General features: G+C 43.5%; 1 protein-coding gene and 1 long non-coding RNA gene across 2 annotated transcripts in view; one reads left to right on the forward strand and one right to left on the reverse strand.

Moving 5' to 3' along the window:
• Grin2a (glutamate ionotropic receptor NMDA type subunit 2A) overlaps window positions 1-23672 on the forward strand; it is a 381170-nt gene that overhangs the window by 274098 nt on the left and 83400 nt on the right. Inside the window, exon 5 of the mRNA XM_010609958.3 lies at window positions 20679-20884. Within this exon, the coding sequence (XP_010608260.1) occupies window positions 20679-20884 (206 nt within the window). The remainder of the gene's footprint in view (window positions 1-20678; window positions 20885-23672) is intronic.
• Window positions 3379-14308, reverse strand: LOC104852369. Its single transcript, XR_777464.2, has 3 exons — window positions 13889-14308; window positions 12183-12331; window positions 3379-4316 (listed from the first exon to the last, which is right to left on the reverse strand). It is a non-coding gene; the product is annotated as an uncharacterized LOC104852369 (long non-coding RNA).

Consider the following 23672-nt stretch of genomic DNA (forward strand, 5'->3'; position numbering starts at 1 on the left):
CAATAATCAAAGTACTGTACCAAGTGCTTCGAACACTAACTGGCACGTGGGAGGCTGGCAATAAATGTTCGCTTCAGTGATCGATCGGTGGCTCTGTCTTTGTGAGGAAGTGAAAGCCACCTAAGTTGAATGACTGCTGTAAGATCACACAGACATAAAGGTAGATTGGAGTCCAGACAGCCTGACCACAGCCAGTCAGCCAAGGTAATGTCGGCATCATCCATCTCCACCCAGCACAGAAACCCGGCTTGATTAGGAAGCTGTCTGAAGGGTGGGGGCGTGGTTAAGCTGGCGGGCACCCTTGCTGGGTCGCCATTGCCATCAATTATGAAAATGAACGAATAGATTATTTAAATGATCTCAGATGAGCAAATTATTCAAAGAGCCTCTCTCGGTCAGAAGTATTTCTAGAAACTCCCGAATAGACAGACGAGAACCATTTAGATTTTCTGACAGGGTCATCGACTCCTCTGTGCCCTAGAGGGAACCAGAGAGGATCTGAACATTTCTGATGAAAGCAGGGAGGGAGAGTCGGCTTCCTGACGTTGTAATAAACACCCAAGAGAAGCAGCTTGCAAAAAGCCAGGTTGATACTGGCTCGCGAGCTTTGGGGTTTAGGGCCGATGGCCCCCTTTCTTTGGGGCTTATCGTGCAGCAGCACAGCATGGCGGGGGCTCATGGCAAAGCGCAGCTGAATCCCCTCCTGGCCGTGGAATGAAGGCAAAAGAGGAAGGGGCGGAAGCCCACCGTTTCCTTCAAAGCCGTCACTGGGTCTCCTCTCAAGGTTCCACCACTCCCAGTAGTGCCAAGTCTTCACCACGAGGCACTTAGAGATATTCCAGTCTGAATTACAGGAGGGAGGGCGCGAAACCGAGAGGATGAGCTGGAGGGAGGAAAGGAGAGAAAGAGGAAAAGAAAAAATAATGCAGACATTGAGCCCTCAGGCAGACTTTCTTTCTACATTCCTGGGAAGACTGGGTTCTCTCAGTCTAGCGTTCCCCAGGGGTCTGTAGATAGATAAGAGGTTTGAAGAGGCACAATCTGGCTTCAACTAGAGTTAGGAAAGCTTTTTTGGATTGTTGTTTGGGGTTCCAAGTGGGCTTTCACTGGGGAAAAATAAAATACTACTGAAATAGAGCAAGTAAAGTAACATAATTGATGTAGTGATCGTCCAACTATAATGCAAATAAACAGTAAGAATGTTTTTTGGTTACTTTGCTCGCTGCTGAGACAAAATAGCTGATACCCAAAGTTAAGGGAAGAAAGGTTTGTAGAGATTTCAGTCCATAATCAGCTAGCACTAAAACAGAGTATCACATGGCAAAGGGGTAACCGTTCCTGGTGGACACAAAGGTGGCAAAAGCTACAAGGGATCTTAAAAGCATCTTTCTGCCCCTTTGATCTTATCCAGACTACTTAGGGAAGGTAGCACTCACACCTTTAATCCTAGTGCTCTGGAGCCTAGCGTTGTATCAGGAATCGATTCTAACCACCTTTTCAAAAGCCTCACCTATGAAGGCATGAGGCTCTGTGGGGATATCCAAACACAAGCCGTAACAGTGTTGATGGTCTGTTCCGCACTGAGTCCTCTTACAGTGGGCTTTCATATTTATCATTTCACCTTGGGTGCATAATGACCTTGTGAAATAGATAGTATTCTCCGATCTTAAATTTGAGTAGTGCAAATTTGGGTCTGTTTAGTGACCCTATCAATTACTAAGAGATTCGAATTTAGGTCTTACTTGTCCCCGTTCTGGTGCTCTTCCCATTACTTGGCACAGTTTCCAGGATGAATGACAGACATTTTCTTACAGTACTGATTTTTATGGACAGTGTTGCATTTCAAGTTGAGTGGAGAGGAGGCATGGAAATACCTAATCTTTTAATTGGACTCAACTGTGACTCTTTTTTTTCTCATTGAGTTTATCGGTACATTTTAGGTTTACAGTACAGTTACATTCATCATTGGGATCTTGTACTGTCACACGACAGGTCTTGGTTCTCATTTTTTCCCCTTATCCCTGCCCTCCCTTCACCCTCCTCTTTCCTTCAATATTTACAAATACTTTATTTCCATTTTTTTATTTTCTCCTGTTTTTTTTTTTTTTCTTTTCCCTTATTTTCAACTCTGACTCTTTAGGACAATGTAACTGGAAACAACTGTTGATGAGATTACACTACATGTTCCTTCCTTTAACCATCCATCCACCCATCCACCCAGCCAGGCAACCAATGAGCAATCATCCAATAAATTACCCATCTATTCACCCTTTTGATCAACCAGTACCCATCCATCCATGTGGTCATTTCTTCACTCCAGACTACACTCTCTACTGCTGGTCTGTTTACCAAACGTTTACTGATCAGTTACCCTTTTTCAGTCCTGCAGTAGGTGCAGGTGCAGAAGAGATCAGTAATCAGTGTCCTTCCCCTCAGAGAACTCACCGTCTAGTGGGAGCTACAGAGAAAGGACCTGTCAGTTATAACGCAGTAAGATGAATGCTCACAGTAAAGGACACCATGGGACACTGATCTCAGTCTGGGTGTTGGGGAGGTGATGAGGAAGGCTTCCTACATTGTTAACATACGTCTCGAGTCCTAAAGGTCAAAGGAGAGATCCAAAGGATGGGGGTCCTCTAAGTCATATGACTAATTCACTCACAACTGCGGAAGATCCCTTGTCGATTTTCTGCCCCTGGCAGCTCAGGTGGAGAGCAGCGAGTGGATTGCTTCCCCACCACAGTCACAAACCCCCAGACCTCACTGTTAGCTGTCTGGACCTGCTCTCCACGTTCTTATCTTTGTCTCCGTCCACTGCTTTTATTTTCCCATTTGGATGCTAGTGGTACAGACAGGAAGGACATTTGTCCCTGAGAAAAGAAGCAGAACAGTGAGATTCTCCACCCCAGCAATCTGCTTCTGGCTGCAAGTAGCAGTGTTGGATATCTTCTGTAGCTACAGTTGTGTTTTCTTATTTGTGCTTTGGCCGCGTTAGCTGCCCTCCTGACTACCCTGTTTTTCTTGGCATCAGAGCCTGGCTTAGACCAGTGGGAAAGGCAGATGTAGAGGGGTTGAATATGCTAGTGCTGACTTCTAAGCTGTGGAAGACTAAATACACTTTTTTTGTTGTTTTGTTTTTCTGAGACAGGGTCTTACTATGTAGTTGAGGCTGACCTGGAACTCACTATGTAGCCCAGGTTGGTCTTGAATTCACAGAGATCCTCCTGCCTCAGCCTCTCAAGTGCTGGGATTACAGGCTTGCACCACCATGCCCAGTTTAAATATGCTATTTTTAGACTCCAAAGTCGAGGGACTTGGCTACCTGGTACCTTGAGGTAATTCCCCATATTTTATAAAACAGGACAATTATTATGCCTGGTTATGTAATGGGATTTTATTTTTATTTCATTAATCCCCTTTAATAGATATTCAAGATAAACAGTTATTTCCCCTTTCATACACCCCCAGTTACGTAGGAGGAAACTGAGGTCCTGCAAGGATTAGTGATATGCTTGAGATTATAGAATGAATAAGTGACCACATCCAGATTCCAGCTCACGTCTATCTGACTCCAAAGTCCATTTGTCTCTATGACATCATATGGTAGAAAGGGGATTTCTTTGCATATTAATAGTGAAGGTTGTCAGTGCTTTAATTATGGAAGCCCAGGTTGGGAGTTCCTCATCCCTGCACTGTAGACCTGCACCAGTGTTTGCAAGAACTATTATGGGTACAAGATTCCCCACTGAACCAGAGTCTCTTCCTGAGTTCAGCTTTGAGTACCCCACTGAGCTGTATGCAAATCTGCCCCTTAATCAGTCTCTGGCGTGGCATCCTTGAACAATGCCAATAAGCATTCCATTCCTCTGCAAATCCGAAGGTGTGAATCAGTCCCTACCCTGCAGGAAACTTCCTCCTTGCTTGTTACTCCAACCCACGGTCTGCTATCCAGGCTGAACCACCTTGAGTTTTCTCCATGGGAAAAGGACTCCATTGGGAACACATGAGAAGAAAAAACTGAAAGTTAGGAAAAGACATGTGAGCCATGTCTTTTTCCTTTGGAGGGAATTGTAGAATAATTTGAAGAAACTGACGGGTCTCTCTCTTATGTTGTGTTCTACAGTAAAGTTGAAACAAACTGAGTTTTAAATGACAGTTATTAGTGTTTTTGTTTTCTTTAACTTTAAAGTTGAAACAAATTATCTCAGTATTAGAGTCCCACCATTCTGGCCTCTGTTGGACAGCAGAGGATAGCCGATGGTGTATTTCTTTTTCTTCCCGTGATTAAAGTTTCTTTGAAGAATAGGCAGTCAGATCTAAGGTGGAAAAGAAGGGCAAGAATCAGTTTTGGCTGTCAGATCCTGACAATCATCTTTCAGTAGAGAAAGCAGGGCTGTTTAATAGATGAGGACACAGACTCAGAGCAGCGAAATTGGTTCCAAGTTCCTTTGTGGAAACTGTCCACATCTCTCTCCATCTGTGGTGTTTAAGTGGGCAACTTGAATCTACACAGTAAGGTTGGAGTCATGTGGCCAAAATGACACACAAGGACTTGCATTCAGGAATTGTCACTGCATTAAAATGCATGAGGATTAAAAAATGTGGATGGGATTTCCAACAAGTTATATTATCAGTCACTGGGCGAGAGAGGTTGGAGTCAAGGATGTGTCTAATCCAGAGCTGTGAATCCCGAACCAGCGTCAAGAGATCAGTGGCTGGTCTGTGCAGACAGAGAGGATGGCACAGGGGTCAGCAGAGATGGGTGTGTTCTAGCCTTCTCCTCATCCCTCATGCTGATAGTCAGCAATGGAGTCATTTTGAGGAGGGGAAGTTTTGGTCAACATCCACTTGGTTAAGTTTAGCCATGGGTCACACTTAGTTTGAGACTAGGCTAACCCTGAAAGTGTGATTCTTTGTGTTTCTTGGACAACCACCAGTGTATCCATCATGAAGTTGATGGAACTAATGATAACCACCCCATGGAATTTACAGTAAAGCAATCATGCATTACATGCTTCTTGTGCTGTCCATTTAACTTATTTGAATTTGTGCTTGTTCTAACCACGCTTAATTTTTGAGGATAGAATGCCTAAAGGACAGAGGTCCCTGGCCAAAACTGCTTGGATCTAGGATGGCTGTCAGAGTGACTTCTAGACAATCTCTAACTTCATTATGATCCTCTCTTCCCATCTGCATGCTAAATGACAGACACACAGGTAACCCTGTCGGCCATGACAGTTGACAAATTCCGTGATAGTGACCAGACTGAAAAGAGCCATAAAAGAAGCAGAAAGAGTGAGTGCTCAGATTCCTAAAAAAGAAAATCTCCATCCACACCCTGAAGAAAACACATGAATACAGTTTTGGGTCAGAAAGTTGGTAACAATTCCTTAAGTCAGAACTTTGATGTACAATGCTTCTTAATTCATAGATGACTGCCATTTTGTAAATGAGAAAACTAAGTCACAGAGCACAAGTAATTTTCAATAATCCAAAATACATTTCCAACCATGTTGGACTCTAAAGCCCATGTTTTCTTTGTCCTTAAAATTCTCAGTCCTTTCTCAGTCAATTCTACAGCTTAGGCACCTGCAGCAGTGCTTTGAGAAGCAAAGATTTAAAACGAGAAAAGCATAGAGTTTGGTCTTTCTGTATAATTCTTAATGATAAAAACAAACAAAAAATGCCTAACATTTTTAAGCTCTGGCTCCATTCCAGGCCCTGAGCCAAGCACATTATGTCAACTAACACCTTTATTGTTCACTGCAATCCGAATCAGCATACATCATAATCAGTTCTATTTTACAGATGAGAGAAGTGAGAACCACAGTCAGGAATTAATTGAAACATGATCACCCAGCCGCTTCATAGTTTGTAGGGATTGTACATCATTTAGGTTAAAATCCAGTACAGATGAGACCTAATAGAAAAGGCTTAGTACATTGTCATTATAGTGCGTGCAAAGTGCAATCTAAAGTTTTAAATGACAATTATTACTGGGCTTTTTTCTTTATCTTTCTTAGCGACTTTCTCCACACCTACCTACAGCATTCAGTTTTTCTCAGAGGAGTGGATTTAAAGCCTAAAGATAAGCACTGCTACCCATTTGTTTTTGCTTTGTGTCCTGCAGAATGAGATGCTTCTGACTCTTCCCCTATTGCTGTATCTTCTGGGCCAAGTTACCTGAATGAACATCGGTTTATTGCTCTGAGAAATTGTAATAATTTTTCCTTCACCCTTATGTGATTTTGCCATGAAGGTCAAATGAAACGAGGTAATAAGTAGCAACTTGTAGCCCAGAAAGGGCTTTATAAACTCTAGGACTTTTATATTATTACCCACATAATGACATATGATCAGCATGATTCCTCCACTGTGTCTGTTATCTGAAATTTCTTTTTCTCTATTTCTTTTCATCTTTTTCCAAATAGCTTCTTAGTCAACTGAACAGTAGCAAGACTGCATAAAGATCCAAGAACACTTGGGCTTCATTTATAGTTATGAAATTAATGGTATCCATTAATTGTGCAGAACCTTAAACTAGCAAATGAAAATAAAAATAATTTCCAGGCTTTTGGATTTATTGGTAGAACTAAAATACTGCCAGGCTGCTTTTGGCAAGACCTTCTTCTTTGTGCGCAGAATTATATTAATAGGCACTATCAATTCCATCTAAAATAAGAGAGCAGTAAGCGAAAAGCAGATCTGTCTCTTCCTAAAGGGAAAAATAAAATGCATTTCCTAAGTGTCATTTTGGTAGACAATCCCTGCACCTGGAATTCTGATAAACCGATGCCTTGCTCTGCCTTGGCCTGGAGTTACACTCAGGAGTTCACCTTGACCTTGTGAGGCATTGTGGGTAGGAAGGAACCTCAGCTGAATGCTTATGATCTTTCTGGGTGGTTCACTCACCTGAATCAATAGAATCCTCCCTGTATATAATAAAACACTTCATATGGGCTAGACAATAACTGATTGTATGGTAGATGGTATAATAAGTGCTTTGCAGTCACTACTTTAATTCCTTCCAAGAATCATGTGATGACACCTCTTATGCCCATTTTACAGATGAGGAAGCTGGGGTTTGGGGGGTGGTAAACTAGTCAGAGCCACACAGCTGGTCAGCACTGGAGCTGGAGATTCAGGCTCAAGTTCAGCTGTCTCCAAATATCCATATTATTTTCAGAACCTGTTATTAGAAGGGAACAATTAATGTTGATCATGGACTTCAAAGAGATCATAGTTATGGTGGACCTATTAGTGCATTCATTTGTTAACTATTTATTTAAGAAACATTTAGAGGCTTGGGCTGGATACAAGGGCTACGCAGGCAAACAGAACCCAGTTTCTGCACCCCATGCCCTGCTGGGCAGACAGACCAGTACCTGGGTACCTACATTACTTGGTGGGGTAATCAAAGACCCCACTTTGTGGGGCCAGAGACTGCTTCCCAGAGACTGCCCTCTGTGTTGGGTTCTGAAGGACAGATAGAAGGGTGCCTGGCAGAGTGGGATGGGATTTTTTGGGCAGGTGAACAGCATGTTTTGAAACCCTGGCACTGAGAGGGAAGCTTGATGTACCCAGCATCCTGTGATTTCTTGTGTGTGATTCATGAATCGATGTGGGGCAGGGTGGGATCAGAAGCTGGCTGTCAGCAGTGGGACTGGTGTGTCTGCAGAGAGCCAGAAAGGCTGGCAAGGGGCCGGGGCATATTCACCTTATTCAACTGTACCGCGAAACCATCACAAAGCTTTAAGCCTGGCCCTGGAATGATCGGATAGCAGAGATGTTTAGAGTGATGCCTTAGCTGCTATTTGAAAGGTGGCTGAAGAGAAAAACAACCTGGAAGCAAGAAGACCTGTTGAGAACCTGCTGCAGAGACTCCTGAGAATGGAGAGCCCATACTATGGTATGAGGCAGGAGAGAAATGAACAGTGAGAAATCTTCAAATATTGTATGAGAACTATCAAGGCCTGGGATCAATTATATGTGTTATATATCTGCGGTACATATGTATGTTTTATATATATGTGGAGAGAGAGATGCATTAAGGAATATTTCCAGCATTGGGATCTGAAGAACTTTTATTTGACAGATGGGAGAGAAAATGTGTGGTTTTAAAGTTTGTGTTTTTGTGATTGAAGGTAAGAGGCTGAATTCTATTCTAAGCCTATGGAGATGGAGGTTTCTTGGAGACAGCAGAGAGAGGTTGGTGAAGGGCAGTCAGATCCTGGTGCTGTCAACCAAGTCAAGGAGGCGAGGGGGCAGAAGAGGCCCAAGCATGGACTTCTGAGGGTAGGAGGGAAATAGAGGCATGGAAGACATCCTCAGAGAAAGAGGAGCTTGTCTCAGCCAAGGGGCAAATAGCTGGGTGGGGGTAGGATGACGAGAGCCCAGGGAAGGCACTCAGGGAGGGTGGGCCTGGCTTCCAGTGCCAGGTACGTGGGGGCATATGCGCAAGGCACCTGTTGGCCTTCGGGAAGAGAAAGCCCCAGGGATCTTTCTGGGGCTGGCTTCAGAAGAGAGCGGAATATAGAACAGGTTGTCCAGAGCTTGAAGGAGGGATGAGCACTAGTCTAAGGAAGAGATCCCCCTCTTATCATGGAGGAGCGGAGGACTTGTGTGCAGGGGCAGGTGAGTCTGTGGGTTATGTGGGTTGTCCACATACTCTGAAATAAGAGACGGATCTGTCAGCTGGGAGTGAGGATGGTGCTGACAGCCCCGCAGTCTTGTGGGCAGGTGCGAAGGTTTGAAATAGTTTCTAGGGAACGAGGGAGATGCAATTAGTAAGAGAGAGAATGATTTCTAGCTAGAGAGGGAGCCCTTAAACTTACAGTGACATTCATCTATGTGGCTATGTGGCTAGGTGATATTCTCCACCTGTGCTTGGTGCTTTACAGGTGAGGAAGTGGTTGGGTTGACTCAGAGCTGGGGGTGGCAGTGCCGGTGGGTGTGACAGGAGGACAACATGAGGACAGGATATTTGTGGGTAGGAAAAAATCTGTTCATGTGATCCATTAAGAGGCCTCAGTTGGAGTGGGCAAGATGTAGAGCATGAATGAGCAGGTTGGGAGAAAATTGAGGGTCCAAGACCCAGGGCCAAAATGATATTGGAGGAGACTCGAGGAAAACTAAGTAAGACTGGATTTTATGCATTTAGAATCACTGAAATTGGGCAGCTCTAAATGATCTCTGAAGGAATGCACGGCTCACACTAACTCCGTGAGGTCAATGGAGAGACAGTAAAAAACTGACCTCTACTTTTAACCAAATGGTCTGAGAAGTATGAATGTCTTCATGAAGGAAGTGACATCAGTTATTGGCAAATGGGACAAGTTCAGGATATGTGGGAAATGACAGTCAGCAGCCACACATAGATAAATTTACCAGTATTATCCCCAGGTACCGAGCCACACACTAAAGGACACCAAGGCCAGTTGCAAATTTGAACACAGATGCCATCAAATACCGAGCTGCATGTAGGCATTTTACCCAGCCATCCCAAAGCTCCTGTAATGTTGCCCCAGTGTCTCTCTTTATTGCTCTTTTTCTCTCTCCCTCTTTGTAGACTGTGTGGCATATCCCGTTTGGTCATTGCCTGGCTCACAAACATGTTTTTAAGCTCAACAACAGCTCTTCCTCTTCCTCCTCTTTTTCCATTCAGTACTAGGGGTGGAACCTAGGGACTTTGCACTGAGCTGCACTGGTTGTAACGTTCAGAGTAACCAACTAGTACAAATCTGAAGTGTTGACTAAGGTAACCTAGCTCCCGGTATCACAGATAAATGAACTTGAATTTGGGTCCTCTGACTCTGAGTGTAGGGTTTTTCTCATCTTCAGAGTTCACCAGCATAATTCAGCAGGAAACACAATACTGATGGCTGCCTGGATAGCTACCTTGAGTCTCAATTCCCCTTGGTAGCTTCCCAGGGTTCTAGAATTGTTGATTCATGTCTGAGATGAGGGTAATTGGTTTGGGTGAAATGGGACTGACAGTCAAGGGTTACTCAGTCTCTGTTTTCTGAACGAGTACCTCTTATCTGGCCAATCCTAAGGGAATCCCTCTCTTCCCCACTGCTTTCCAGAAGGCATGATTTTAACAGTGGGTAAAGCTGTCGTTAAGCTTACTATAGTTTCCTCACCATTAAATCTTCTGTTGGCTTTAGTATTTCAAAGGATCATCTTGCTGGAATACTTTAGGGCTTAGACAAGCCTACAGCAAAGTAGTTTGGGGCCAGTGCTGAGCAAGGAAAAATGACCATCAGAATAGCATCTTATCCAAGGCGAACTGAAATTCTGATCCATGTACGTTTCATCATTGTGATGGTGTTCACCGTGGACGAGGGCCTCCGTCAGCACCCCTGTAATAACTAGCAGGCCTTAGGCACCAACCCCTGGCTCACCCTTTCATTTGGAAGGAGGAAAATGCCTATCTCAAAGTTTTACATTTATTATTTTGACCCAGACATAGGAACACAAATGCCCACCAGAGGTCTGCCACTGAGTTCCAAATGTTTCCACTTTCACAACCCAATAACTTTTCACAGGCAAGAGGATGAAATGCTTTTCAACTGATTGATACCCCCAGGTTCTATAACCTTATTTTAAAACTCTGCAGACACGGTGACTGAGGTTAACTTTGAATGCTCAGGGCTGAGATCCAAATGGAACTGACTCTTCTACCTAATGCTGAGGGAGGAAATCCATCTTCTCCTGGCCCGCTACACCCTCAAGTCGGGTTTGATGCACAGAAGCCTCCTGCTTCCTTAGTCAGCAATTTGATTACCCGGAATGTAAGTCTTCTTACAAATGATTACTCACTTAGACAAAAGTTTTACCACACTATAAGACTTAATCCTTTTAAAATAGTTGCCAAAGAATAAGAAGAGTCATGTCCACTGTCATGTCCAGCCTTCTCATTTTCAGGTTGGTTAGAATAAATTAATTATCAGAAAAAAGGGTCAGCCCCTCTCAGCTATCATTGCAGGGTCACAGCATGCCTCTCTTGACCAATTTCTAACTCTGGCAACAGGGGAACAGACTGCTAAATGCTGTCCAGGTAAATACTCCCCCAAAGAGCTATTTACTCTTCCAGATTGCAAATGGCATTTCACTTATTTTACAATTGCAAGCTACACCAATCTTTGAAATTTACCCAGAAAAAAGCACATTAGAAGGTCAAAGGAAAACCTTTACCATATTTCTAAATGGTCTTTGTGAAGGTGTTAAAAAGTAATAAGAGTTATCAGTGTTATTGTAACAGAGGACTCAGCTCAGGTCAAAGTTCTCACTCTGTATTGCTGCCCGGGCACCCCACCCTGATTCCATTTCTCTTCATGCCCCCTCCAGAACTACTTTTGTAGACTGATCTGCATTCTGCTTTCTTTCCTCACTGAAGTAGCCCTTTAAGGGATTCAGTGAAATTCATGTTCGGTGCTGATAATAACAGATGCATCAAGGTAGACAGAATTGTGTCATCTTGATAGTCAGCATCTCGAGTACAACATGATACAGGGGAAAGAGAATCCTTCCTCCTAAGACCCCGTATGTAATGGAGGGAGACCACAATGGAGGCAAAGATATCTAATCAGTTTTTCTTTTTTTTTGTACCGGGGATTGAACTTGGGTCCTTGCGCTTGCAAGGCAGGCCACCAAACCGCTGAGCTAAATCCCCAGCCCTCCAATCAGTTTTTAAAGATTTAGTTAATTCCTCTTGGTTGAAATCCCCAAATTACCTAATTGTCACTTTAAAGCAGTTGTGTTTTTTTCCCCATCTAGTATTCTAATTGGATTTTAGATGTCTCTGTTGGTAACAGTGGAATTCAATCTCAAGCCTTCAAGACAGGGCTTACAAACAGCTCTGCAGTTAGTCATTTTCCATGGTGGAATCCAAGTCCTTAGAAGAATGAGCTCATAGGCAAATGAAGGAAATAAAACTGCTTCACGTGAAAGCAAACTGTAAGACCACCTCTGGCTGCTCTCTCCTCCTTCTGTACTTCACAAGGGAAAACAAAACTAAACTAAACTAAACTTTATCCCCAAAGGACAAAGCAAGGCTATGGAGGTTGGGAGCCAGAACCCGGTGTTCCAGCTCCCGGAAAAACACTTTGTGCATTGCAGGGTACTAATTATCTGCTTCCCATGGGAAATCCCTTCAACAAACACATGTTGCTTTTATTTACCTTGATGTTTCCCAAGCAAATATGATGTCAACCTTGGCACTAACCAGTAGTGGTCATGATCCCATGCCCTGAAGTTTGCTGTCCTGAGATCAGGTTCCGAGTCCTCTCATTTGCCATTTGATCTTGAGCAAGTTGTTTAAGTTCTCAGTCTGTAAAATGAGGACAGCAGTTGCCTTTTTCATTATAGGATTGTGAGGAAGAAATGAGAAAATGTTTCTTGGAGTGATTGCAGTACCTCAATAAATGCTAGTGACTATATTTATTAATTATTCAATAAATATTATTACAGGCCATGGAGATCCAGAAGTTACACAATGAAGGACTCCCAGGAGCATGGTCAAAAAAATTAATTAGTGATTAGGAGAGAGCTCCTTTTTATTTTTTGCTAATTTTTTCAAGTCTCTGATGTTACTTTATTCCATTGTGGAATCTAAGACAAGAAAGAAAACACTATTAACTGCTTAGCTAATTAACAGAACACATTGCTTTTAAGAACATACAAAGAATTAAAGTAAACCAAGAAATAGGACCTCTACCCATCCCTGGGGACCTGGGAACTTGGGAAGACTAGAGACAATAAAGGAACTCTGGAAGAAAACGGTGGCTCCCATTCCAAAGAAGTGCACTTCTACATTTAAATTTTAAATTTGAATTAGCATTGAGCTCTCTGTTGGCTGAGCATCAAGAGAAGAATGGATAGAAATGTGCAGGTTGTTCTTGGAACAATAAAGATCAAAACACGTCTCCACGAATGACTAGATCAGTGCTGGATTCTAAGACAATTGACACTGTTATCCATAAAGATATTAGGTTATCGTGAGAGTAGTTATTATAGGAGAAAAAAATCAACTGCTCCAATGTGAGCTGTGTAACAATTAGGCAATTCTGAAATTTCAACTGAGAGGAATTTAATTAAGGCTCTAATAGCTGATTAAACTCATTTAGGTCTGCTGGCAATTGCCACTGGTTACGTAAGTAACCCAGGAAGGAAGATTTCCATCTCTTTTGTAGGCTGCATTTAATCCTGCCCATAGCCAGAAGCATCATTCTCCTGTTGCTTCCCCAAATAGGGTCCTTAGACCACCCAGAGCACAGTGACTGAGGATACTGGGTGAAAACCCCATTCCAGACCCTCAGATCTACACTCCAGAGGCCCAGAGCTTTTTGAGATTAGGGTCTCAACTGTATAGCCCAGGCTGGTCTTGAACCCATGATCTTCCTGCGTCTGCCTCCGGACTAGGATTATAGGTCGCCACCAAGCCTGGCTAGGACTTTGCATTCTCCATCAGCTCCTATCTAGATTCAAGTTTTATAATCCCATCACCTTCATTCACTGCATTTAAAACAGTACATTCAAAGGAAGCCCATACTTTGCTGAAGTCTCTCCAAAACAAATCTGAATTTTCCCCTGCCAGTGATCATGTAGGCCCCTCAGCGCTGAAGACCAAGTAGGTTCAGTCCACAGCTGCTTGAGTGATTTCTCTGTAGAAGCTTGTTTGCATATACTGTGCACAGAGAAATGAACTTCTAAAGTGACACTTGGTTTCAACACAGTGATCACAGGTGAACTTGAAACCAGATATTGATTGAAAAATTAACCAAGCTCCACTACGAAGAACCGCAGATAGGGCACACTGCAACTTCATACCCAGCCACAGCAGCGGCTCTGACATCGTCATTGTACTTTCCAGATTAGTCACACTCACATGTGCTTCTCGTTTCCAGTGACAATCCGAGACACTGGATTACCTGTGCGTAGACCCGCCACCAGCTCGTTGGTGTGTCAGATGCGCATGCTCAGGCATGGAAGTGCTGCTAATGATGGCGCTACTTCCGCTAAATACGGATGTTAAACCGTTTCACATTTCCTTCACAGCCGTTTATCCCCTGTCCTTTGGAAGACTTTATATTTCAGGTGGTGAGAAAGTGGCCTTCTGTTTGCTTCGTTTGTCCTCCTTAACTTCATCTTCCGGAAGGGTTAATTATGCGTATTTTCTCCAACTTGAATGTAAATTGCCGCTTATTATCTGGAGTGAAATGTTCTCTAATGTTTTGTAAAGTTCTGTTTTGAAGCCTTTTCACCTTTGGAGATGAAATCACCCTATGAGGTAACCGGGCCCTGTCAGACGGGCGTGCAGGCAATGTGAACTCTGCTCCCATTTCCAGTTTTAATAAATTTCCTCTTGACTTTTAATTTTGTGATTCCCCATTGTCTTGTGTCTGAGGAGAAAATGGTGATATGCTGTGGTCAGAGTGAGTTCAATTCAGTGAGTAATTATTGAGTTTTTGATGGGTGAGTACTATGCCACATCCCGTTTGGCTCACATGGCTGTGGACGTCTGGCCAGCAGGATAGTGCTTGGAACTGTAATACAAGGCTGACTGGGCCCTCCCCTCCGCCCCTATGCAACTGTTCCTCTCTGATTTTCTCACTTTGAGATCCAACGAATTCACACCAGTCTTACCTCTGTGGCCCTCTGTCTTCAGTTTTATGCATTTGCTTCCTAATCTATCGCTCTGCACCTAGAATCTTTTAGCCACATCCCTTTAGGGTATCCTGATATACTTATTCCAATCAGGGGGAGTGACTCTCTTGATTAAAAATCTTTACTAAGTCCCCATCACCAGGTTCCTACGCCCTTCAGTCTTCCAGGGGCTAGAAGTAATCCCTTAACAGGATACAGAGGAACTCTCCTGGTCTGTGCCATATTCAGACTCACTCCTTCTAGAGAGTATCTTCTGGTTCCCTGTCAGAGTAGGAAGCTCTCTCCTTACCTAGTATTTAGAAGCAGTGTAGGCAGGGTGAGGGAAGTGGGTGCTATGTAGGGCATGTCTGGTGAAAACTGTACATGTACATCATTATTGTGTCTGGGTCTGTGTGTGTGTGTGTGTGTGTGTGTGTGCATGTGTGCATGTGTGTGCGTGTGTGTGGGAGGTGTTAGTGTATCTGTGTTATATATATGTGAGGATGTGCAGTGCGTGTGGAGGGTTTAAGTGTCTACTGGGGAGCCTGAGTGTGTACATCTGTGATACATTCACGTATAGGTGCATGGATTTCTGTAGATATGTGCATGTCTAACGGCGTGCGTAGGTACAAGTGTGTGCATGTGGGGGGTACACATATCTGTGTGTTTTAGTGTGAGAGTATTATGAGATTGTGAGAAAGGTAGAGGAAGTGAGAAGAGAGAAGGGGGTCGATCAGGCCTGTAGTACAGAGGACACTTCAGAGTAAAGGCATTTGTCTTTGTAGGCAGCAGGTGTCACGAGAAAACTGGAGCAGGGATAGATCATGGTGTTCTTGTTTAGATGGATGCTTTTAGGGGATGGCTCTGGATATCGGAAGACTGGTTATGGGGTTATTTTAATTGTCTCCTATAAGCATTTCATAAATAGATCAAATAAGATCAAACACTCATATACCTTTGAAAGAAGAGCTGTCTACTCAACCTAATTTCTTCCAGCAAGTCACTGTAACACCTCTCTAAAGCTATCCAGAAATGCATGGGGAGATGCTAACTTGAGGCATACAGTTTCTAGACATGCAATTATTTCCACTTGGAGGAAATATTGGCTGAGTGTTTCAATAAGCAGTCGCTGCCCATTCACAAAATACTCTCTAGGAACCAAACAGCAGTTAACTTCCTAATAGCACTGTATTTAAATTTTACTAACAAGAATGGGTTTAAAAAAATCATTACAAAGTTAATTTCCCCTTTTTATATTTCTCTTGACAAAATCACTTTCCTCCATCAGAGGTTAATTATTTTTCTTTGTCCTCAAAACTTCAATATATTTGCTGAAAACATACAAAGGTTTATCACCAAAATTCAGTTTATTTGGAAAGTGAAAAATTCCCCTTCTTCTGCATAGCCTTTTGGGTGATTGAGGACTGCTTTGAATACCCCCCCAAAAATGATGGAGATAGAAACAATCTGTCCATAACTTCATAACTTTCTGTTATGTGTAGGAGTTTATCTGGATCAAAATAGATCTAAGAATGATGCCTAATACATTGTAAGGGTTCAGCCAACTTGTTTGTATTATTACAGACAAGCTCAAGCAGGGCCATCACTCCATTGCTGTCATCTGTCGATTCCTTAGCTCTGTGTTCATTCTCAGACAAGTTGTTCTACTATGATGTCTGTATCCTAACAATCCCAGCAAAAGCTTCCCGGGAAGACTATTGGCTCGTAGCAGTTCTCACACACTTTCCTGGGCCAATCACGGTGGCTAGGGGATCTTAGCGAACTGATTTCCCAAAAAAGGGCATGTGCCTAGTCTTGAAATCGGACATGGGCATCTCTCCAAGGGCAAATCAATACACTGTACCCAAATAAAGCAAAACAAAATAAACATACAGAAACAAGCCAAAATGTTACGTAGGAAATGGATGATGGGCAGGGAAGACATCAAAACCCTAGAATCCAGTTGATGCTTTCATGGAGTTAAAACAGGAGATGACATGAACTCCCTTTCAAAGTCTGCATTCCCCTCTAGATTTGATTAATGACAAAATAACAGCACAGCCACTGGGGAGCAATTCCTCTGTATGTTTTACATAAAGTAACCAATCTGGTCATTCAGTCTTCGCCGCAATCCAGTGAGTTACACCATTATCATCATCCCATTGTTTGTTTGTTTTTTCTATTAAGTTTTTTTTTCTCATTGCGTTTATTGGTACTTTTTAAGTAAGCAGTACAGTTACATTCATCTTTGGGATCTTGTACCTTTACGTGATATATCTTGATTCTTATTTTTCCCCATTCCCCTGCCCTCCCTTCACCCCCTTCACCCTTCCCTATTTACAAAGACTTTGTTTCCATTTTTTCCCTTTTTCACATTTTTTTCTTTTCCCTTATTTCCTTTCCCCTCCCTTTCCCACTTCCCCTTTAGCCATTTTCTTAATATTTCACACTCAGTTATACCATTTGAACCTTATTTATACTTTTACTTTGCACACCAGAGAAAATATTCAGTGTTTACTCAAATGTGTCCTATTTATTTCACTGAAGAGTATAGCCTCAATGTACATCCATTTAGCTATAAATGTTTCTAGTTTCTCATTCTTTATGGCTGAGCAGTACTCCATTTTATAGAAAGAAAAAACCACATCTTTATCCAGTCCATCATCCCATTGTTTAGAGAATGAAACTGAGTCAAAAGAGACATTAAACAATTTATTTAAATGTAACAACTGGTAAGTGATCAGTTAGGATTTGGAGGTAGAATGGGTGGATCCAGAGATCATGTTGTTGGTCACTATATCTGCTGAGAATAGATTTATTTAATTTAGAATAGTTTTCTATATATAGGCGATCACAGATATAGTACAGCAAGGCCTCACTTCACACCCAGTTTCTCTGATTATTAACATCTGATATTATATAGTGTATTTGTCACAATTAATGAACCACTTAATGCATGATTATTACCTACTGGCTCTGCTTTATTGAGATTCTCTAGGTTTTCATCTAATTTCCCCTTTCTTTTCCATCTTGGTGTCTTTTTCAGGATGCCACAGTACCTAACGCTCATAGCTTAGTGTGGTAGGCTTACGTCATTCTAATTAGCATAAAATTCGATGCAAGCAAAAGCTTTGCTGTTTACAGTACAGTGTCCTTTGTGTCTTGCAGTGTTTGGCACCCAGTAGCCACTCAGTCAGTACTTACGGACTGACGGAACCTTTGCTAACCATGTCTACAAACACTGGATTTGGTTACTGTGCTTGGTCACTGTGGATTTAGAGGGGGAAAGTGCAGAACATCTGTTCTCTTTTATCTGAGACATAAATGTGTGTAGTTGGGTTTTTGATATTGGAAAGGGCACTGAGGAACCAGTTGGACTGAGAAAGAAAGAGATCTTGGGGTCTAGGGAGATGCTTTATTTCCTGACCAAGTGCTGTGCCCCTGCCACCTGCTTTTCCATCTTCCTTGGCCTCCAAAGAGTACTGGCTTGGATATTCCAGGAAGGTGAGCGGGGCTGGAAGGATTTACAGTTACTGCACTCGGGGGCTCAGGAGCCTTGGCAACCTCTCTCTCCCCATAAGTTGGCCTGGAGCTGCAACTTTTGCCGTGGTGGTGGGTTTGTAATGTGGTCAAGTAACCACTGAAGATTCTGCCTTGTACAACATCTTTGCCTAAACTTTCACTGCTTTGCTACATTCGGAGCCATATCTGCAAGGAAGGAAGGGCCTTGGGCTGTAGCATGGTACCATGGCCCAGTGAGAAGCACTGTGTACTTAGTGGGAAAATGCCTTTGGATCCAGATAGCTGCAGAGCATAACCCTGGTTCCACCGCTTTCTTGTTGTGTGAGGTGGAACAAGTCATGTAATCTCTCTGTGCTTCCTTGCCCTGAACAGGGAAATTAAGATTATAATAATACTTACCATGTGGGATTTGGTGTGTGTGTGTGTGGGCGTGGTAGGTTAGTCAGTGGTATTGGCACATTTCCGATATTCAATAGTGACATTGTTACAATTATAGTGTCAAAATGGTATGATGGAGATAGGTACGGAATTGTAGATTACTAGGCAAAGCAAGAACGACTATGGGTTAGGTAATATTTAAGCTGCGTCTGAAATGCCCACAATAGCAGCCACCACGCATGTTTTGTGCCACACTCTGTTTTGTGCTCCATCAGTTCTGTACACACTGAGCTCATGCAGCCCCTGCCCCCTGCAGTCATCAGAAGTGGAGAAAGTGAAGCTCAGAGAGGGTTAGCGACCCTCCCGAGGCTGCTCAGCTAATGGGTGACGCCAGCAGAAACATTTAGCTCTACTTGACCACAAAAGCCAATCTCCCAGCCACACAATGACTCAGTCTCTTTTAAAGGATGCATTTGAATTTTCAGTGATAAACAGAAAGACACAGGGCAGCTGCAACATCTTCCAAAGGGAAAAGTTTGTAAGCCTTTGTCTGTTTGCATATTGCACATTCATTTGATCTTCGTCCTTCAGCTCCTAGAAGGCGGGAGTTGTTCCTGCTTTGTCCTTCCTCATTCCCAGACTGGTGTAAGCACATAGTAGGTGTTCAGTAAATCTGTCGAATGAATGAAGAATTTGACGGGCTCAACATTCTCCTGCACCTGTGTGTTGCACATCACAGCCTGGGTAGATAAGCATGATTGTTTAACCAAATTACTGACTTCTATCTTAAAAAGTGTGGCGTCACCGTCACCCAAGGTTGAAAATGTGTTATTAGCCACATTGGATGCTTCTTTATAGGCAGCGAACATTTTCCAGTGCAAGTGATGAGGCAGTTTTGTCATCCGGGGTTCTCTTCTCTTCCGCACCCCCATTCCCTCCTGGTGCTCAGCGAGTTTGAATTCTCTTTAAGGGTCTGAGACTCCTTGCTGGTGATACTGGAGTTGCAGTAGGAGAGGTGAGTGGGTCACGCCGGCCCAGACAAGCCTGCACCTGGCACTTAGCTTTTCAGATGAAGTGTTTTCCTTGATGTTGGGATTGCAAATAAAGCGCTGACCCATGGTGTCGTGCAATCGTGTGTGGGGGCAGGAGGAGGGAGGAGAAAGTGGGAGGCAGGGGCAGCCCGCTCCAGTGTGGATGTGAATAGTGCCAATAAGCTGTCAGATAGAATTAAGGTTCAAAACATACAGCCTTCAATTTGATTTCACTAAGATGCTGAGCGCTGCTCAGAAGGAGTACAATCAATTCTGTCTTGACAGCTTTTGACGTATGCTAAGCAGTAACAATCTCCACTCTGTACGGATTAATAAAAGTTCACCTGAGTCTGCAACCTCAGAGGAGGCTCATCTGAGATTGAGATGATGCTCCCACCACCTGCTCTGCTCCCTTTTGTGGCTCTTGTCCTGCAAGCTTCTCCTGTGTGTTCTTCTGCACCTTCCTCTCTCCCTGTCCTCTTTTTGTAATTCTTGGCATCTTTTCACCTTTCTCCTCTTCATTCTCTCTCTTCTGTACTTAAAGGGAAAGCATGGCATCTGCACTATGGCATCCCACACGGTGCTTCCGCTTTTGTGCCCCACCTTGATCTAATCCCATGATGTCTGTAGGATGCAGGTGGAATCATGCCCGGGTTCCAGATGAGAAGACAGAAGTTCTGACACTTAAGAGCTTGCTTAAAAGTTGTACAGCTGGGAGGTGGCAGAGGTGCACACTTAAACCCATACCTCTGAGATCTAAAGGTCTGTGCTGTTTCCGTGACATCCATGATCCTGGAGCCTGGAAGAGCATTCAAACTACCTCGGGAGCCCTAAAAGTACAGTGTGTCACTCCCAGACATACATGCATGATGAGTCCCTGGAGGGGCCAGAATAGGCAGCTGCCCAATAGACTGGTTTGCTTTTTGTCCTCATTTTTCTGAGCACATAAGTAGATGCTTGCATTGAGACAGGTAGCCAATGAGCCCTTAACGCTCCCGGTGTCTTGGTGTCTTCTCCTGTGCCTCCTGTGGGGAAAGACTTGACCTTCTGGAAGTCAGTCGTACAAGAAAATACAGGTGTGTCTTTGTGTTTGTGATGCAGGTGGGCAAGTGGGAGAACCAGACCCTAAGCCTGAGGCACGCCGTGTGGCCAAGGTACAAGTCCTTCTTGGACTGTGAGCCAGACGACAACCATCTCAGCATTGTCACCTTGGAGGAAGCTCCTTTCGTCATCGTGGAGGACATAGACCCGTTGACCGAGACGTGTGTGAGGAACACTGTGCCATGTCGGAAGTTTGTCAAGATCAAGTGAGTGCCCGGGATGCCTCTGCCTGCCTGCTGCCACTCCCATTAGAGAGCCTGTGTCCCTGATAAAAACGGCACCTGTGATTCCACTGTAAGATGTAATAGAGAATATGCCCCATCGTTTCAATAAAACAGTAATACATCAGAAGACTTAAGTGCCTGCAGAGGCCCCACGTTTACATTCTTAATTGAAATAGCAATGTGAAGTGGGTAGGTAGCTCTGCCCATGGTAAGTTGATAAAACAGATGATGGGAAAGTTAAGAAACCCATTCAAAGCCATTGAGCAAGTACGAAGCTACTGGTCAGACTCTGGTTCGTCTGACTGCAGGCGAGTCCTCAGCCGTCGCAAGGAACCAGCAGTCCCCTTCGTTCAGTCTTTCCTTCAGGAATGATTTCCTTTCTGTGTTTCTAGCTGCCCCTGCACACTCCCCTCCCCTAGCAATTCTTCTTCTCCCCTCTATTATTTATATTTCCAGATCCACACTTTTCAAAAGCTTTGCAAATTTCCCCTCCCTCTGGGAGTGGACACCACTGGCACAAGACTCAGGTGCGGTCCAGGTGGAGATTGATTCAGTAGGGCTGTTTGTGCCGTCTCCTCTTTTGCTGTGTTTCAAGAAAGAGCTGACACTGGGCAGTAAGGGTCCACTTTCACCTGTGCACCTGTGGGATGCATGATCAAGTCCAAGACACTGATCATTCCCTGATGCTGACATTCGCCGGTTATCACTCTTGTGGGGGACTCACAAAAGGAGAAAGCCTGTTGCTGGGTAGAATCTTTTCTGATCACTTTCTTTCACCTGGCCAGCCCCCGCTTACCCTTTAAGTTTGACCGCTGCCTCCCCAAACTGGGCTGCTTCTGTCTACTAACACACCGTACCTCAGTAGTCTCTACCTCTATTTTTCCTGTCTCTTTGTATAGTTTATAGTTGTCTGTCTTTTCTGCTGAATGATGAGCTCTCCAAATATAGAGGATGTGTCTTATTAATCTTTGTACTCTTGGTGACAAGTACGGAGCACATTATACCAAGGCTTGTTGAATGACCAGATGATGAATGAATACCTTTATTCCTCCACTTCAGACTCTACCCCAGTCATTACTCCCCAAGATGTACATCCTCAGATCTCAGTACTTGTGATCAGGGTATATATTTTATAAAATATATATGAATGCTAACTGCATTATTAAGGCATTTGGGTTTGGAGGCAATTTTAACAGCAAGGTCATTACATTCAGCCTCTTTGGAGTTGAAATTCTGCACAGATGATGAAGTGAGCATGAATGTCCCTCCCTATATAGGTCCCTCCCTACATAGGCCTCCCTCTCTCCAGTGTGACCACTGTGGCCCCCAGAGCAAGAGCCTTACTTTGATAATCGGTCCAAACCTTCATGCCCTGGAGATAAGGAGGAAGTGAGCTTCTCCAAGGCAGGACAAGACATAATGTCTTAGTGTTTTTTGCTGAAATCCTTCACAATTAAATAACAGAAGTTCTTACCAATAAAAATACTTAAATACAGAAATACGCCTTAGGCACAGTTTATGTGTCAGGCACCGTCCTGGGCACAGTGGAGACTTTGATAAACAAAGGAAGCGAAAGCCAAGGATGTTACAGTCCTGTGAGGGACACATTAGAAAACCACTCAGCCTCTAAGGGAAAGAACTGAGCAGTTCACGTCGTGATCAACCTTGTGCAGAGAGAAAGAAGGTAGGGTGAAAAGAGTACATTGGGGGCCTGGGGGCTCCACTGTCTCATGCAGGTGGCTTAGATTTAAGATGACAAAGGACAAAGGATGAGAAGGAGCCAGGCACAAGAAGGTCTAAGAGAAGAGCCTCCTAGGCAGAAGGAAGAAAAGCTGCAAAGAGTCTGGGGAAGGAAAGAATTGGGTAAATTGGGGAAATTAAAGGAAAACCAGTGAATGCTAGAAAAAGATGGGCTGGCAGAGGGGAGAGAACGTGAGGAAGCTGTCAGGGGAGGGTTCTGATGTGGGTGCGTGTTCTCAGAGCAGGAGTGGATCCGATGCGAAAAAAAAAAAGTAGGGCATCTGGCACAAGGCAGATGCTGTAGCCTTGGTGGAACTTCTCTGTTTTGGGGTAACAACACTTTCTGTATTCCAGCAGGGCCATCGAGGCGGCCTCGTGTGCTTCATTATCAATAAAAAGGGTTTAAATCTTTAAAATTAGTAGCTTGAAGCTGAAAACAGGTAAAGCACCAAATCCTGAGCTATATTACTATGAAGAATAATGATTCCAAATAAATTACTCTCTGTAAAATAACTGGCTTTTCTGTTGAAGACTACAGACGGTTTAAATTCATGCTCTTGGTTCCTATGGGGAGGCTGTAGCTTGCAGTTTCCCCTTTTCTATACGAGGACACAAGTCCTGTGTGTCTGAGTGAAATTAAAGTCCTTGACTTACCCGAGATCAACAGCAAAATGCTAGGCTCCACTAATGCCAACATTAGCACAGATTAGATCAATAGCTTTTCCTAAAGCTGAGGGTTTAAGGCAGGCTGACAGGTCGCAAAAAGACTCCTGCTAGACAATGTGATTGTATGTGTTTTCTCGGTAACACTTCCCAGAAAAGACTCTGTATTTTATTGCTCCTAGTAAATGGTGGGGTCTTGAGGTTATGTATCAGCCTAAAGAGCCAGAATGAGCAGAGAAATCAGATTCTCATTCTAGTCTGTTAGTTGAACATTAAATGCATATAGAAAAAGTTGGAAAAATTATCTGGCCTCATCTGTAGGAAAAAATGGCCATACTGACAATTAAAATCCTAAGCTTTCAAATCA

This window comes from Fukomys damarensis, unplaced genomic scaffold (assembly GCF_012274545.1).
Source record: "Fukomys damarensis isolate Sample0158 unplaced genomic scaffold, DMR_v1.0_HiC HiC_scaffold_34, whole genome shotgun sequence".
NCBI classification, from domain to species: Eukaryota; Metazoa; Chordata; class Mammalia; order Rodentia; family Bathyergidae; genus Fukomys; species Fukomys damarensis.